The sequence below is a fragment of the Oculina patagonica genome, chromosome 6 (genome assembly GCF_052425735.1).
Source record: "Oculina patagonica isolate OP01 chromosome 6, crgOcupat, whole genome shotgun sequence".
NCBI classification, from domain to species: Eukaryota; Metazoa; Cnidaria; class Anthozoa; order Scleractinia; family Oculinidae; genus Oculina; species Oculina patagonica.
The window spans coordinates 17,728,278-17,744,706 of NC_135763.1; the positions used below are offsets into that span (position 1 = coordinate 17,728,278).

Genomic DNA, 16,429 nt, shown 5'->3' on the forward strand with positions numbered 1-16,429 from the left:
ATAGGCCACTGTCCTAACGTTGATTTTTCACTTAAACTTTCGCCACTTCCCCATTATGAGTTACTAGTGTCAGAAATCTAAATAAAATAAAATAAAATAAAAAAGGGGGGAAAGGAGGAGAATCACCGGATTCGTTGCCGAAAGGCTACCCTGAATCTGAAAAAAATATGGCTTCCTTACTGAATATGGCTGCAGTGTCTGCAAAAATGTTGCAAATAAATCATTTAAATGCATTTACTTTTTCGTGTCAACTAAAAACATATTTTTTAATCTTGATAATGACATACACGTCGAAAACGTTTGGTTTTTTTTAATTTTTTTTACCTGAATAGCATGGAGCCCCTTTAACAATAGCATTTCTTATCTTAGGTGTTAAGTAACAACAACAAGCATTGTTATATAGCTGGATTTTCAATTCCCAACCACGTGCGCTCTTACTTGTTTCCCGCCAAAAGTCTCTGAGCTGGCAACATTGCAAAATCTTTTGAGGGTAACAGTGCACTGCCGGTTACCCGCGAACGTTAACCGACGACCGCCTTTGCACGAAAATTTTCCACTTAATAACTGGTCCCTCCGGAAACCAGTTAATTTTGTTTTCCACGAATCTCAATGTTTCCCAAGGCAGAGCCGAAACAAAATTATCAACTGTTTCCCTCGGAACCAGTCATTCAGTGTTAATTATTTTACCCCAGTATTTATTTTGCTCCCCCCTTGTTGTCCCACCTAAACATAAATCAGTGCTGTATATCCTGAAGCTTGTTTGCTTGGCCCAAATACAGTAATCGGACACACCAAGACTGGAACAAAGGTCCGTAGCTGTTTCAACAAAATAATTGTTTTTTAATCTTGACTGATTTTATAAAGTCCAAAATATTTTATTTTTTCTGGCCAATAACAACAACCAAAAGCACTACTAATAGGACAAAAAGGGAGGGCTACGAAGGGAAAAACACTTCTTTCCCAGCGAGTCAAAGAAATAAATGGGACTGTTTCAGTTGTAACGCAAGAGCCCAGAGAGGCCATCATCCTGCGATTTATTTCTTCGATTTTGGGCGGTTTTCTGATGTTTTGGAAAAATTTTGAAATCCAATATGGCGGATCCAAGATGGCGGCTGTTTTGACATTATGATGTAATTGTCACGTGATGTGACGTCATCATCCCACGTGATGTATACCAAAAGATAGATTTTCCGACATACTATATATAAGTTTCATTGTAATTGCTTAAATATTCTGGAAGTTACGAGGGGGGGGGGGGGGGGGGGAGGGGGAGGACGGAATCCCTCCCCGGTCTGAAAAGATCCAAAAAAAGCCCGGTCTGAATAGGGTTAATATTAAGACCGTCGAGGGGGATCCTATTAGCAAGCAAATATTTCATTTATGCCCTATGCGAGTATTGAGTTGAGCTAGGCGAGTACTGAAGTACACGCCTAGCCGGCCAAATATATTATTTGAACCAAACAAGATTCGAGATCTGTGTTCTCAAGGGTTAAAAACAGTTCAGCGATCCTTTCACACGTTAACCAGATAGTTTCCAGCCACCCAAGAGATGTCAATTCCTGTCTCCCTTTTCAAGAATGTGTTTGCTTCATAGACGAACTTCTGGAAGCCACTGCATCTGAATCGTTCTTGGTATGGTTTCTGGCTCTTGTCATGGTACACAAAGAATAAAACATTGTCCTGTGTTCCATACTGCAACTTGGAATCTATGATCAGCCTCTTCGGTATGTCATATTTGTCCTGAATGTAAACTGGGACGCTGTTACCGCTGCTGGTGGTGTAATCGCATAGGACATAAATTTGACTTCTGTCTCCACCAAATCCGAAAAATCCTCCTTGTATCCAATTAACAGTGACCGTTTCTCCTCTACTTTCAAGCGTCAGAGTTTCGCCTCTCAAAATACCAATAACAGATCCTAAAGCAAAAAAGTGCGAGACTCTAAGTTGCTTTCAGTAGCAAGGTGACTTTTTAATTGTGTTCAAATTACGTTTCTGTCAGTTTACCGTTCACTGTCAGCGTTTGCAAATGTTTACAGTGCGTGAATACATACCCTCGGATTTTTAGAGTAGCTTATACAGCTTATATCTCAGAGCATTTCATAGTAAGCACAGTACAACGGCCACAACGATAAGTGTGTGAGTCCTTTTACGTCCCCTGCTGACCATAACATTGAAGGTACAGGAGACGAGGCTACGGTTTATCGTCCTTATCACATTTCGTCATGAACGTAATGGTCAGAATGGCAATAGGTTGTTTGCAACCCATGGTCTATCTTAGGCTTCATCAAATGCATTTATTGACCAGTATAAAGATAAATTTTCAGTATGATTTTCAGAGGTAAACATCAATTAAAATTATGAAAAGTTCAGTCACGGCTGAATAAAAAATAAAACATGTACAAGAAATTGTCACGCTGAAGTAATATATACTAATTATAAAATAAGCTATTTGTGGACTCGGGACAAAATATCCGGCATAGTAAATCGAACACAATTGAATTTCAATCGAACTCAACCGATCTCGATCGAACTCAATTCATGGATTGAGTTCGACTGAGTTCGGCAATCGAACGAAATCGAACTCACCGAAAAAAAAATACTCGATCGAACTCAATCGAACGTTAGATTTTCGAACTGTTCATTTTTGTAAAACTGGTGTTGAAAATCTATAACAGTTCTTGGACGCTCGAGTTACTTCAGCCGGGAGTGTAGCGCGTGTTTTTATTTCGTAAACGGATAACTTCTAGAAAAATCAGGCTTCAGATGCGCTGTGGGTTGTAAGCTTTAAATGCGTAGTAAAAGGCTACCGGGATTGCCACTTTGACGTGAAGGTGGACAAAGATTTCAAGGCTTTAAAGAAAACAGGCGTGAAAGCCATGCTTTCCGAATTGCAAACGAGCGCGAACGAACGACTTTTAGGATCATGAATTTTTAAACTTTAAAATGGCGTTTTTAGGGCTTCTTTAAGATTAAAAATTCATAAAAAATTAATGGAGCAAGAAAAGAAAAATCTGAGACACCGTTTTTTGACCAATATATGTAGATCAAATTCCACATAAAAGTTTAGGCTCTCATGTAAATGTGTTCTCAAATAAACCCAAAGTTGCGGAACATCATAATTGTAAACAAAATGCTGACGTTGCTTATTATGGGCTATATAATGCAAACAAAATCCCTCATTAGAATCTTTATTCAATAAGCTTTCAGAAAATATATACTTTATTGGGGTTACCATTGATGGTTTGCACACAATTTGACTTAGAACGAAAACGCCAATTTTCCTTCCGTGATACCTTAACTGCCGTGGACAGTTTATTTCTGGGGTTTCTGATATTGAATGAATAGTAAAAAAAAACCAACAACAACAAAACAAAAACAAAAAACAGACAAACCTGCTTTTGATGGGCTTGCTTTGTATGTATAGGTTTACCAGAACTCAATCGAACACAATCTGATGGATTGGGTTCGATTGAGTTAGATTGGTTTGGAAATCGAACTCACACAAAGATCGGTGTTCAATTTCGTTTGATTGCCGACGTGGATTGAGTTCTATATTCGGACGTTCGATTTACTATGCCGGAAATAATAATAATCGCTGCAACATTAAAATGAAGAAAAAAAGGATTGATTAAAAGGGATAAGTCACAACATTTTGTTTGTACCAGTCTTGCCATTCAGCAACATTCGAACAAGTAAGAGGCCCATGAAGCACACGCGCAAGTGATTACGCGAGCAATTTCTACGACGGCGGCGTGAAACAGCAGCCTGAAATCAGTCCGCGTTCGCATGATAGTGTTCTCGTTATACTGTTTAAAAACTGTTACCAGCTTACATTTAGAACAAACCTTCATCCTTGTCCTCTTCCTTTTGTGTCATCAAAGTGTCCAACTTGTCACTCACGTCTCCAATCTCAGTTTTTATCTGTTCGAAGTCGTGTCTAAGAAGGTCTAAGGAAGAGAATTTGCATCGGGTTTTTTTTTTTTTCAAATCTTATCGTAACTTGACAATCATTTATCAGCTGTTAACAGTTACATCGAACTGAAAAGATGTGGAAAGTATCTTGAACAATGACTCTATCGACTTCCTTTTGTTGCTCTTACAGTCGGCAACTATAGGTGGTAGACTTTACTTACATGATCTGAAAGTCATATTTTTGTTGTTGTTTGTTTGTTTGTTTTTCTCACAGATTTCTAGCTTGTTGACCTGTTTACCTCTTGGTACAGATAGGTTTGTAACAGTTTAACCATTATGTTTCTTCATTCAATAGTTTAAAATTCCAATTGAAATGTTCATTTCATTCATTCATTAACCATTTCAGCTTCAGTTAAATGTGAACCTTTTTCATGACTCGAGATTGGATCTCCATGTCAGGCAATATCTTACTGAAAGCGAGGAGTAATAAATATTTTTTGCAACTAAAAAAACTTCTATAGACATTACCTAAGGGCTTCTCAGGCCCATTTAAAAGATAACCCACGAAAAACAAACATTCATATGATAGCTAACCTTTATCTTGGTTCGGTTCCTTCAAGGAATCTACCTTTTCAATGATTTCATTCCCCATTTGTTCAATTTTCTCTTTGATCTTTTCTGAGGATGAAAAAAGTAACAAGGTCATTAGTTTATGATGTCAGAGTTTCAGTGAAAGTTTCACCACACTTTTAGGTAAAAATCATTTCTATCAAAGTCCAAAGCTTAGCCCTAATCAAGCCGTGTTGTTTGGTCTTTTGCCACAAATTTAGGCCTGTGGAGGGTAGGTGCGATGAGACAACGCTAACGTTCATGCAAGAGTGGCAAATCGACGCAGTTTTTTCATCAGAATCAGAAGTGTACCTTACTCCCCTTTCGTTGTGTGGTCCTTTTTCTTCAACCTGTCTACATTTGTTTTCATTCCCAGCTGTATTTTTCCTTTAGCTTATATCTGGGCTATAGTTCAAACAAACCTTCTATCTCTTCAAGTTTGTCTTTTATGTTATCCTCGTCTTTCTTCCATTGCACCAGCAGCTCTCTGTAGTGTTCCTCTGTATCGGGATCCATGCACTCATTCTTGAGCTTATTGATAGCGGCTCCATAACTCGCCCCTCCCAATGCTACAAGCGCGTTACTGATATCATGCCAGTAGGCGTTGAAGGTTACATCGTCTACAGAAGCTTGGCTGGCATGGCCGTATACAGTATTTCTGTAGTACTTCACTCTGGCCATGTCAGCTTCGATACTAACGTCAGAAGCAGGAGGAAGAATGTCCCAGCCAGTGACCGGAGGAATCAAGCCACATATGTTCCTCAGCAGTACCATCAAGAGGGTCACGTCAAAGCTCGCTGATGAAACAGATGAGGAGATAGTAGGGTACAACTTCCCCCATTGTGTAGGATTGAGGATTCTTCTCGCCCTAAGAGACTGCAGCGTCACATACTCTGGGTAACGTGCCAGAACATGATGTAGTCCTGCTGGAGGATGTATGCTATCAAAGGTGTCCCTCAAGGCCTGGGATCCTACATCTACCAGAAGACAACACAACCGCGCGTAATTGGTTGTTTCTTTGTTTGATGCAACTGAAGGTGGGGCAGAAGCCATGACTGGCAGCCAGATGACCTACAGAGAATATTTAGTTTGGCTTGTTATCATACATGTTTGTTTTCATATAATAGTTTTGTGATCACGACTTCTCGCACCCAGATACCGTACACCTTCCAAAAGCTGTCAATATTGCCGGTTTGCCATACCATAAACGGCACTGTTACAAGGCGAATAAAATATTGAAGCAACTTCGTCTCCCCGGCAGAACTTTATCAAACATCTAAGGTTACCAAATGGTTTCAAAGTTTTATTTCTTACGCGGGAGACGGAGTGGTGCGCGTATGAAAATTTCCTAAGCAATATGTTTTTCACCTTTAAATTTTTGCAATATTTATTGTCCTCTTTTGATCTCTCCTTCAGTTCCTTGTGAACGGCCATTTTTATGCTAGAGACGTTAAAGCTGTCTTAGACGTTACAGCTGTCTTGAGACGACATTAACGTCTAGTATAAAAACGGTAAATAAGACAGACGCCTTTAACGTCTGATGGCTTTAACGTCTTTTTAATCGGGCGTGGCCGATTTAAGGTTTACCCTTTGGTCGTCCTAGAGCGTAGTCTCCTGGCGCGGCCAAAAAGACGGGGATAGCTCGGGGTTGCTACAAAACCGCTACGGGTGACGCATACCGCAATGGTTTTCATTTTAGTTTTGACAGGAAATCGTTGCAGGCACACTTGGTCGACTTTTGGGTTAATGTGTAATCAGGTTGTGTTTTTTTGCTTCGGCGGAAGGACATAGAAAAAAGCTTACGGTGCAAAGTACAGTATGGGGCCCAGTTCTCGGCCACTTTTGACGTAAACTTGTATTTCGTACCTCAGAAGAACCGCAGGAACTTGAAATTTCTCGCAGAGCTAGCTACATTATTCAGCTTTTTGGTGTAAAGCTATCGACCGGTCAAAAATTAATTTGCCCGAGCAATAATAAAAATAAAAGCTCCATTTGTGGGCCCAGTTCTCGGCCACCTTGGCCCAGTTCTCGGCCACTTTTGACGTAAACTTGTATTTCTTACCTCAGAAGAACCGCAGGAACTTGAAATTTCTCCCAGAGCTAGCTACATTATTCAGCTTTTTGGTGTAAAGCTATCGACCGGTCAAAAATTAATTTGCCCGAGCAATAATAAAAATAAAAGCTCCATTTGTGGGCCCAGTTCTCGGCCACCTTGGCCCAGTTCTCGGCCACTTTTGACGTAAACTTGTATTTCTTACCTCAGAAGAACCGCAGGAACTTGAAATTTCTCCCAGAGCTAGCTACATTATTCAGCTTTTTGGTGTAAAGCTATCGACCGGTCAAAAATTAATTTGCCCGAGCAATAATAAAAATAAAAGCTCCATTTGTGGGCCCAGTTCTCGGCCACCTTGGCCCAGCTCTCGGCCACTTTTGACGTAAACTTGTATTTCTTACCTCAGAAGAACCGCAGGAACTTGAAATTTCTCCCAGAGCTAGCTACATTATTCAGCTTTTTGGTGTAAAGCTATCGACCGGTCAAAAATTAATTTGCCCGAGCAATAATAAAAATAAAAGCTCCATTTGTGGGCCCAGTTCTCGGCCACCTTGGCCCAGTTCTCAGCCACTAAAAAGCTTGTGCGTAATTATCTGTAAAAAAATGCTCAATTAATTTTCACAGTCATAAAATCACTCTGTAAACCTATTTATACTATATCGATCCCAAATTATTTTTATGATGCTTTGTTTTACTTTAGAAAAGAAGGATTTTAACGCGCCTAGTTGCCTATGTGCAGGTTCTGGCAAAACCGCATTGTGTGACCCGTGCATTTAGATGGTTTATTTTGCAGTGAAAAGGTCTTGAAATATTTAGGTGTTGTAGAAATAATAGACAAGACAAGAGTCAGCTCAAAACTTAGAGATAAGATTGAACTTTATTTTTAAAACATTTATTTCTTTCATTCTGGCAGCAGCAGATGAAATTATATTAAAAACCAAGCGCTAAGCTGTGATAGCGAGCAGGGTGGCCGAGAACTGGCAAATACGCAAACGTCGCAAGAAAAAATTTCGAAGTAAATTAAGACCAAAAAATACAACGGTTCAACGAAAAGTTAACTAAAGCAGAAAGCTGAATTATTCTACGTTTCACATGCCAAAAATTAGCTCGTATGGTGGGGGCTTTTGGATAAAATACGAATTTAACTACATCCATGAATTTGGAGCCGTAAACAAAACAACTGCCTCCGCGTAAACTCGACGTGTGAGCTTTCTATATCGAATTGAACGATCAAACTCAAGATACTTAAAGCACATGAATCAGTCTATCGTTTGAAGGAAATACCTTTTCTTTTTGATTCAACTGGAGTGTGAAAAAACGCGTTAAACACAAAGTGGCCGAGAACTGGACCCGGCCGAGAACTGGGCCGATATATTCACCATTGTGAAATTGCACTTACTTTGACAAGTTAAAGTTATTTTTGTAAATGAAAAAGGTAACGTCATTGATGTCACGCAGTGTTTTTTTTAGCAAACTAGATGGTTTGCTGGTTTCTGACTATGAATGGGGGTGTGATCTTGCGGTATATTTTTTGAGCCTGACTCCGCCGTAAAACTTTTTTTTTATTTAGGAAGAACTGTGTCGATTCTCATTTCGAACAATTGGTCGTCAATTCGTTTGTCACAAAGAGTAGAATGTTTGTACAGCATGTTTTGGAATTATTTTAGATTTGGTTAGTAAGACGCTTCTGAAGACCTGAGCAAAACATTGGGAATGTACAGTATTAATAGGAACTTGAATGGAATTTTTCACAAGTTGGATAAAGGTATCAACTGAAAAAAATGGAATTCAAAATGAGAACTTGGATTTTGTTGTAATTAAATTTTATCGCGGATTGGATGCATAATATCACGGCTTTGAAAGTCTTCAAATAATTAGAAAGGTTCCTTTCTTCCTTTTGATCTTATTGTTATTTTCATGTATTAATTATTCGAAAGTGGTTTTCGTTGATACGAAAAAAAAACGGGTTTTCACTGAATTGCTTGAAGTATTTTTAGACGTGATAATATTGGCTTAATCAAATTACATTGTGCACGAAATATTTGTTATTCTTTTGTCTTGAAACTTTGAGGAAATTGAAATTTTTGTTTGACAGTAGTGTATGAAAGGCATTTTATAGAACTGAATAAAAAATAAGAAACATTGATAAAGGTTATTTCAAAGATTTATTTTGCCTGATTTTGAAGGGTTTCAGGAGTTTTAAAGAGTGCTGGTAAACGGCTGTATGTTGTTTGTGATTACGGATCTTATTTAGTTTCGAACGCTCTAATTTTTGAAAGGTTAAAACAGGTTAAAACCGGGCGGTTTCATGAGTTTTTTGGGTAGAAAGGTACGGTGGTGGTAAAAAAAAAATGTTTAGAAAGGAATGACTGTAGTAGCACGTAAGTCGGAGGTTTGCGTGAGTCACGGGGTATAGTATGCGTGAGCTGGATTTCCGGCGTCATAACGGCATGTTTTGTTTACTGAAAGATACACTCGACGTTTAGTTAGCTTAGTCGGCTTGGGAAACTATTTTAAAAATGAATGTTGTAATAGTTAATTAATAGTAATCTAGAATTAACCCACTCTCGATTGGAGTCTGTTCTGGATTCGCGCTACCTTTTCGCCGCGAAGGAATTTTGTAAAATTTCGCTAGTGGAAAGAGGTACTGTAAGAACAGTATCAATAACTCAAAAGGAGGAACTTCTTTGTAGCTCTGAATTAAGACGTATGATAAAATTTTAGAATAAGAAACTTTCGATATATGGTTTTCATATTGTTTTTGTCAATTTCCTTTTGTGGCAGATTTTTTGAGAATCAGCTTTTCTTTCGTGTGATGACAGACACATGACAGAACGAGAGGTGGATGAGAAAGATGCCGAAGATGAATAGGCACCGAAAAACGACAAGAACCGTCAAGGACTTATCTTTAGAGGGCGGGGAGTTTTGGCATACTGTATTTCGAGGACTGGACTGGACTAGTAAAACGCGGACTAGTAAAACGCGGACTTGTAAAACGCGGACTAGTATAACGCGGACTAGTAAAACGCGGACTTGTAAAAGGCGGACTAGTAAAACGCGGACTAGTAAAACGCGGACTTGTAAAACGAGGACTAGTAAAACGCGGACTTGTAAAACGCGGACTTGTAAAACGAGGGCTTGTTAAGCACGGACTTGTAGAACGCGGACACTAAACGGAAACTAAACGGTTTAGCGAGCGAAACAATTTGTGTTTGAAGCTCTTGTGTGTTTCTTCGACGGCATATTTCTAGCTTTTTTGAGCACTCTATGGTCTGTTTTAGCGTGGAGATGTTTTTGCAGTATAGCACATGTTCGTTCTGCAAACCCCTACTAAAACAACGGGATTGATGCTATGAGTTGTGTGCATATGTTTCTTTCTTTCCACTACTTGACGTCTGTTGAGTGCAGTCGTTTGTATTGCTCGCACGAGGTAGAACGGGGCCCGTCCAGAAATCAACAGTCAATCGTAAATAAAGGTGACGGGCCTACACGACTCCTACGTTCGTGACATTGGAATATTTGCCGTTAAATGTTTAAGTTCGGTCTTTCGACCTTATTTGCTTCTGACTTCTTTCTGAGGGTACTGTTTTAATTTGGGGGCAGTATGTGGTAAATAAAGGTGACGGGCCTACACGACTCCTACGTTCGTGACATTAGAACATTTGCCGTTATATGTTCAAATTCGGTCTTTCGACCTTATTTGCTTCTGACTTCTTTCTGAGGTTACTGTTTTTTTGAGACATTATGTATTGAAGAGAGCCGTAAGATGATTGTGGCCAAGGAATTCGAAGTGTCTAGAGGCGTTTTACAAGTCCGCGTTTTACTAGTCCAGTCCAGTCCAGTCTACAAGTTAAAGACACATCAAGACCACCCCACTGTGAATTGCCATAGCACAGACAAAATTATAGTCAATATCTTATGTGTTTTTAAGAGAATTACATAAGAACCAAGGCATGTCTTGTCTTGCCTTACATTGACATGCAATAATTTGGAAATACTAAGCTCGTAACAGTTTAAGACAGAATCCATCAGGAATTTGAGTAACATTAATTTTAGTTACGCAAAAATTGAGCACCAGAATAATTTAAATCCTTGTGTTCTTTCATACCTTGTTAAAGGCTTGACATGTGATAACACCAACATAACACCAACAACAGTTCTTTATCAGTGGGGATTGAAGAAAAAAATGGAAACATCATCACACAGTTGACCCCCATGCAAAAACACTCCAGGATGTCACGGGACTGTTTGGTGTCCGTCTGCCAATTTCTAACTTCAAATTCCAATGTTAAATTCACATTAAATTTTCAATATTTCTTAGTTGTCTAAATTTTACTAATTCTTTTAAAAAAACTATCACCTGCCAAACATCCCCAAAAATCACTCAAAAAATTACAAAATACCGCAATACATAGATACATGGGATGAGTGAAGTTTCCTTGTATTCCTTGAAACACCAACAAGATATTTCCGTTTAAGGTGGCTGATAATGGGTTTCAGTATTTCCCAGTCCTTATACTTCGGTTCAGTACTAAAAGCCTTCATCAATTGCTATTACAGTAATGGTATGAAACAAATGTTCAATCATTCATCAACAAGTTGTGATCATTTTCTTGACAATAGTAGTTCCCCGGTAAACAGTTGTAGTACTGTCCCATCAAAGTGCAATGCCTGGAAAATACCGAAAAGCACACGACCGTCAGGTGAAACCGCACCTTACAGTATTACCAATACACTGCACTTTGCTAAGTCAAACTTTACATTGTCTAGTCGTCTACTTCAATCGTTTATTTGTATTGTGTGAGATACATTTATAAATTGAAACCATCATGTCATTAAGTAATAATGCAATCTCGACAACGTTCTAGATATTATATTATGCACACTAATACAGCTCATGCAAGCCCTGTGACTTACACAAACACAGTCGGACTGAGTGCTACTTAAGTAACTGCTTCGTGGTTTCTGCTGTACTGAACCCTGCCTTTCAAGGCAAAGCGCCCGATTTTAAGCTTCTCAAGCTTCTCAATGTTCTTGTTGTAAGAGCGTCTGAACGACGCTGTTATCGGACAGCTTTAACGTCTCAGACGTTAAAGCCGTCTAGTATAAAAACGGGACGTAGTTAGCTAGTATAAAACAGTAAATAAGACCGACGCCTTTAACGTCCGATGGCTTTACGTCTTCGTGTCCAGTGTCCTCCGAGTGTCGAACCCAGTCTTTTTTTATTTTTTTCTGAAAAGCTGTCTACTAAATGCGTCCCGTTTTTATACCAAACGCCTTTAACGTCTTAGACGTTAAAGTCGTCTGACGACATTATCGTCTCTAGCATAAAAACAGCCAACTACTAGTACTTCCTCCCCTCTTTTCTAGTACAGGAAGTTCTTTAGGTTATTGAGCAGCCCCCTTCCCTCATAAAATATATTGTCTCAAATGTTTCTTGTAGCATTTTTAATGACTTTATATTTTATATTTATCCAATGACGCTAGATTCTATGATTCGTCACGCCATGAGATGAAACGGTTCCGTTGCATTGCTTAATTTTCACAAACGTTTCGATCAGCATTTGTTGTAGCAAATGTAAGGACCATCTGGACATTTTGAATGTCTCCACGGTGTTAAAACAGCTTGGGCAAGTTTAGAGTGCAAAAAAGTTTTTCTTTTTGCCTTAAAATAACAGCGAGACACGCGAAGAGCGGATAATTGCATGTGAGGTATGCGTGCCTAGCGAGACGTCTCTTCCCAATTCACACACTGCTCTCTTCAGACGTTTTATCATAGGGTACGTGCGAAGTCAGCGCCAATATAACGACTGTTTTGTAAACTTGAACATGTTATGGTTATGTTTGAGTTATGTATACGTTAACGGTGACCGTGAAACACTTAGTTTAGCAATCGAGCGGTATATGCATGTATCGAAAAGCAGCATGAAAGCTTAAAAGTTAGGTGGCACGAGAGCAAGTTACGAATCAGGTCTGTTTCACTTTTCATTTCAGAAATTTTAATGACAATGAAATTTAATATTTTGCGTGACAATAAACAGGAAGTTAATTCTCATCTAAAATAAAGTGAAAGATCAGCCATGAAGAACTAGAAACGTAGATTAGGAGCTAGCGGTGATTTATCCATGAAATAACAATAAAAGTAAAAGAACAATTATTTAAAACATTAAGTATAAAAGGACTCAAGGATGAATACTGGTAGGACGGGCAAATGGAATATCTACAAACCTTTGGGAATTTTGAATTTTGTTTCTTGTCACGCAATAAAGTTACGTTTCATTGCCTGGTCTTTGAAACAAATATTACGACCATATGAACTGATGTTCCAACGATGTTGAAACAAGTTGTGCATGCAAGAGTGCAAAATAGTAACTTTGTTTCAACTTAAAAGGAAAAGTGGGAGACGTGGTGTGTCGACGAGTTGCGCGGCTTGTTGCAGGAATTCATCAGACACTTCGTCTGAAGCTGCATAGCTCATGCACCCAACATTTTATGGGGTCTAGCAAACACGTTATAGTCATACTAAAGTACCACACGCTATCCTTATACGTTTACAAAGATAACGACACAATAGTAATTAAACATAATATCAAAATTGATTTTTACTCGCATTAGCAATCGGGAAGCTTAACAATGAGTCCACTTCCGCTTTAGCTAAGAAGTTAGTTGAAATTTCACTCGCTCGTCTCTTTTAATAGACGGTGCTCCGGGCCTCGGGCGACAATTGTCTTCGATTACCCCCATTCATATACATCGAACTTAATCTCTGACAATAAAATAATTTAGGAAATAAATATATTTTCCTGCTTATGATGCCCAGCGATGCCAATTCTCCTCGCCGAGTGAATGTCTTCAGTTAGCGTTTTATAATTCGGCATACGTTGAACTTTAAAAAACAATTCTTTGTGAACCGAAATACCTTCTCACCGACGCTTGCAATGGACTTTTCCTCCATAGTGCGAGAATGTAGAGGCGATAAATGCCATCAAATGAGAGGAATAGAACATTATTTCTTTTTAAGACTGAGAGGAAAATATATGTATGCATGCAATATTAAAGCCAGTACTGCTAGCTCGCTAGAACTGTCTGAAAGTCAAGTGAATAGTTTTCAGCAAATGTTCTTTCCTTACCCGTGATCTCTAGCTTTAAAATGAAGATATCTCGTAAGAATGTTTCATTCAAAGTGATTCGTGGATATTCTTGAAGGTCCACCGTCCACTGCAAGATCGGAATACAATGATGAAACAACAACTGATTTATACATAAACAAGTACAGTGTCACGCCTGCTAATGTAAACGCGTGCGACTGGAACGAATTCTCATGACGTGCACGTGAGAAATTATGCAATATCTTGAGAAAAGGAAGGAACAAAGCAGCAATTGTGAAAGGAACTTGAGTCTTGTTTCGAGTAAAGATGAATAAAGAGTGCAGTCAAATACAGTTCTTGCTGTCACGTAATGTATAATGTGCAAGAAAGTAACATAATCGCCTTGCAAGTTATGTTAAGAAGACTCCTATCACTAGGAAAAAGCAGAAAAGCATCTAACACTGTATCATAGTGTAGTGTGTGTTTTCACGGTCCGTTTCGTAAAAGGGAAACAGGGGTTAAATCAGTAACATTAAAATGGGACAGATCGAGCATTAGCATCTTGACGTAGATTATAAACATATTTTGACAAGATCGAAAAAGTGACTACAGTAGCATCCAGATTTCTCGAACCTCCAGGGAAAACCAAAATTGCTTCGAAAAACCGGGAGGCCTGAGAAATTGAGATCTTACTGTACATTTAGGGGGAATGAACATATACGTGCCGATAATGATTGTTACATCTTACTTTCTTACACATCTAACCATACATGTACAACAAGGTAATAATAATGAATAACCATAACGTTGTAAAGAAAAAAAGCAATAAAATCTATAGTAACGACTTTGTTTATCGTTGTAAAGTGAAACAAACTAGGAAAAAGAAATGAGCTTGAGATATTAACCCTATTCAGACCGGGCTTTTTTGGATCTTTTCAGACGGGGTGGGCGGATTCGCCCCCCCCCCCCCCCCCCAACCTCCTCCACCCCCTACCCCCCGTAACTTCAAGAATATTTAAGAAATCCCAATGAAACTTGCAGTATATATAGTATGTCCGAAAATGTATCTTTTGGTATACGTCACGTGGGATGATGACGTTACATCACTTGCCAATGACATCATGATGTCAAAACAGCCGCCATCTTGGATCCGCCATCTTGGATTTCAAAATTTTTCCAAAACTTCAGAAAACCGCCCAAAATTATTGCAAAGTACTCAAAACCAATAAAATTGGGCTTAAAAACCGTAAAAAGGTGAAAATAATTACATTAAAGTTATTTTTCATTAATAGAAACACGAAAATTACAAATTTGCGAAAACATGCCTGTCAAAATGTCGTTGCCATGGTAACTTCAAGTTCCTGACACAGCAACCTATCCTACCAAATTATTTCCAGATAAATTTTAGATAAACTCGCAAAGTTTGGCAGCATCTTGGTTGAATCTTATAAAAGTTATAAGCGTTCAAAGTCGGCACGGGCACTTTTCGCCCCCCCCCCCCCCCCGGTCTGGATAGGGTTAACCATTAAGAGCTAGTTTGAAATTCAATCTCAAAATAACTGATTGGGGTCTTAAAGGGACTATGTGTCGGTTTTACCAGAGTTTTAAACAGCCGGCATCTCATGACATGCCGGCTGTGGTGTTTCATCATGGTCATACAATGTCGTATGTGGACGTAATTGGCCTGTGTCATTCGACATTACGTAACTGGTTGTTTTATGTCCAAGGCAATATTTTTGCGAGTGTCCCACTCAACTCTCTTTCGCCTTCTGGGATGATATGTGAACATTCATTTTTGCTTTGGTGCAGGTTGCTCCCAAATGATGCCACCGATTCGAACCAAGGACGTGCACTGATTTTTAAAAAGTAAATTAAGTAAAAAACAAACAAGAAGCATTGTTGTGATTAAAGCATTAAAATAAAAAGTCGTGATCGCAAAATGTTTTGTATGTTAATTTTGTCTCCTCTCGCTCTATTCCATATGCCTCATTTGATAAGTTTTGGATACCTTTTTGGATATACATAGGATATTACACGGTAGCGAGAAGAAATGAATTTTATGTTCGAGTGCTATAGACAAATATCTAGCGAGTGAGCGCAGCGAGCGTTTGCCACTGAAACGTAAAATTGATGTTTTTGAGCCAACGTGTGTGTGTTTTGGCAAGTGGTATTTTGCCAAAAAAAAAATCAATTGTTTTGGTTGAACTCGACATATAAATATCAGTTACAAATTTCAGAATAATAGTTTTGCAATTAAATAATTTTAGCTGGACTGAATGTTTTATTTTGCTCATACATTTACACTGCATGGCCTTTGGAATGTATTACTTGAACTTCCCCAAAAATAGCTTGTGTGACGGCCCACCGCTTACGAATGTATTGCACGTTTTCAATTAGGTCGCACAGCTGCTTGTCAGCTATCTGGTAGGGATTATTGATTTTTAATATGCTTCAAGCCAAGCTTATTTTGTAAAAATTGAAAATAACTACAAATATTTTGAAAAAATCTAAATGTGTTTTCATTATTAAAAAAAAAAATAATTTAATTTCATAAATCTAATTAACAGCAAGAAGTGATCAACAGGGTGATTTCATCAACGATCTTTACATGATTCCTATTATTTTGCATGAAGTCTACTAAAAATAGTAAACTTTGCCCGATGAAGTTGATTTATGTATGATTAAAAAAGACGTAAGGGGTCCACTAATTAACTTTAGAAAAACATTATTTCCATAAAATCAATTTATACTCTGCAATTCAATAAGA

General features: G+C 38.5%; 1 protein-coding gene across 1 annotated transcript; it reads right to left on the reverse strand.

Annotated features, from left to right (window-relative positions):
• Window positions 1-819: 819 nt before the first annotated feature.
• Window positions 820-13,918, reverse strand: LOC144656847 (uncharacterized). The gene is made up of 5 exons (XM_078517091.1): window positions 13,705-13,918; window positions 4,944-5,592; window positions 4,507-4,590; window positions 3,846-3,947; window positions 820-1,916 (listed from the first exon to the last, which is right to left on the reverse strand). Exons 2-5 carry the CDS (start codon window positions 5,572-5,574, stop codon window positions 1,513-1,515), a joined length of 1,221 nt encoding a protein of 406 aa, XP_078373217.1. The 5' UTR covers window positions 5,575-5,592; window positions 13,705-13,918; the 3' UTR covers window positions 820-1,512.
• Window positions 13,919-16,429: the final 2,511 nt, after the last annotated feature.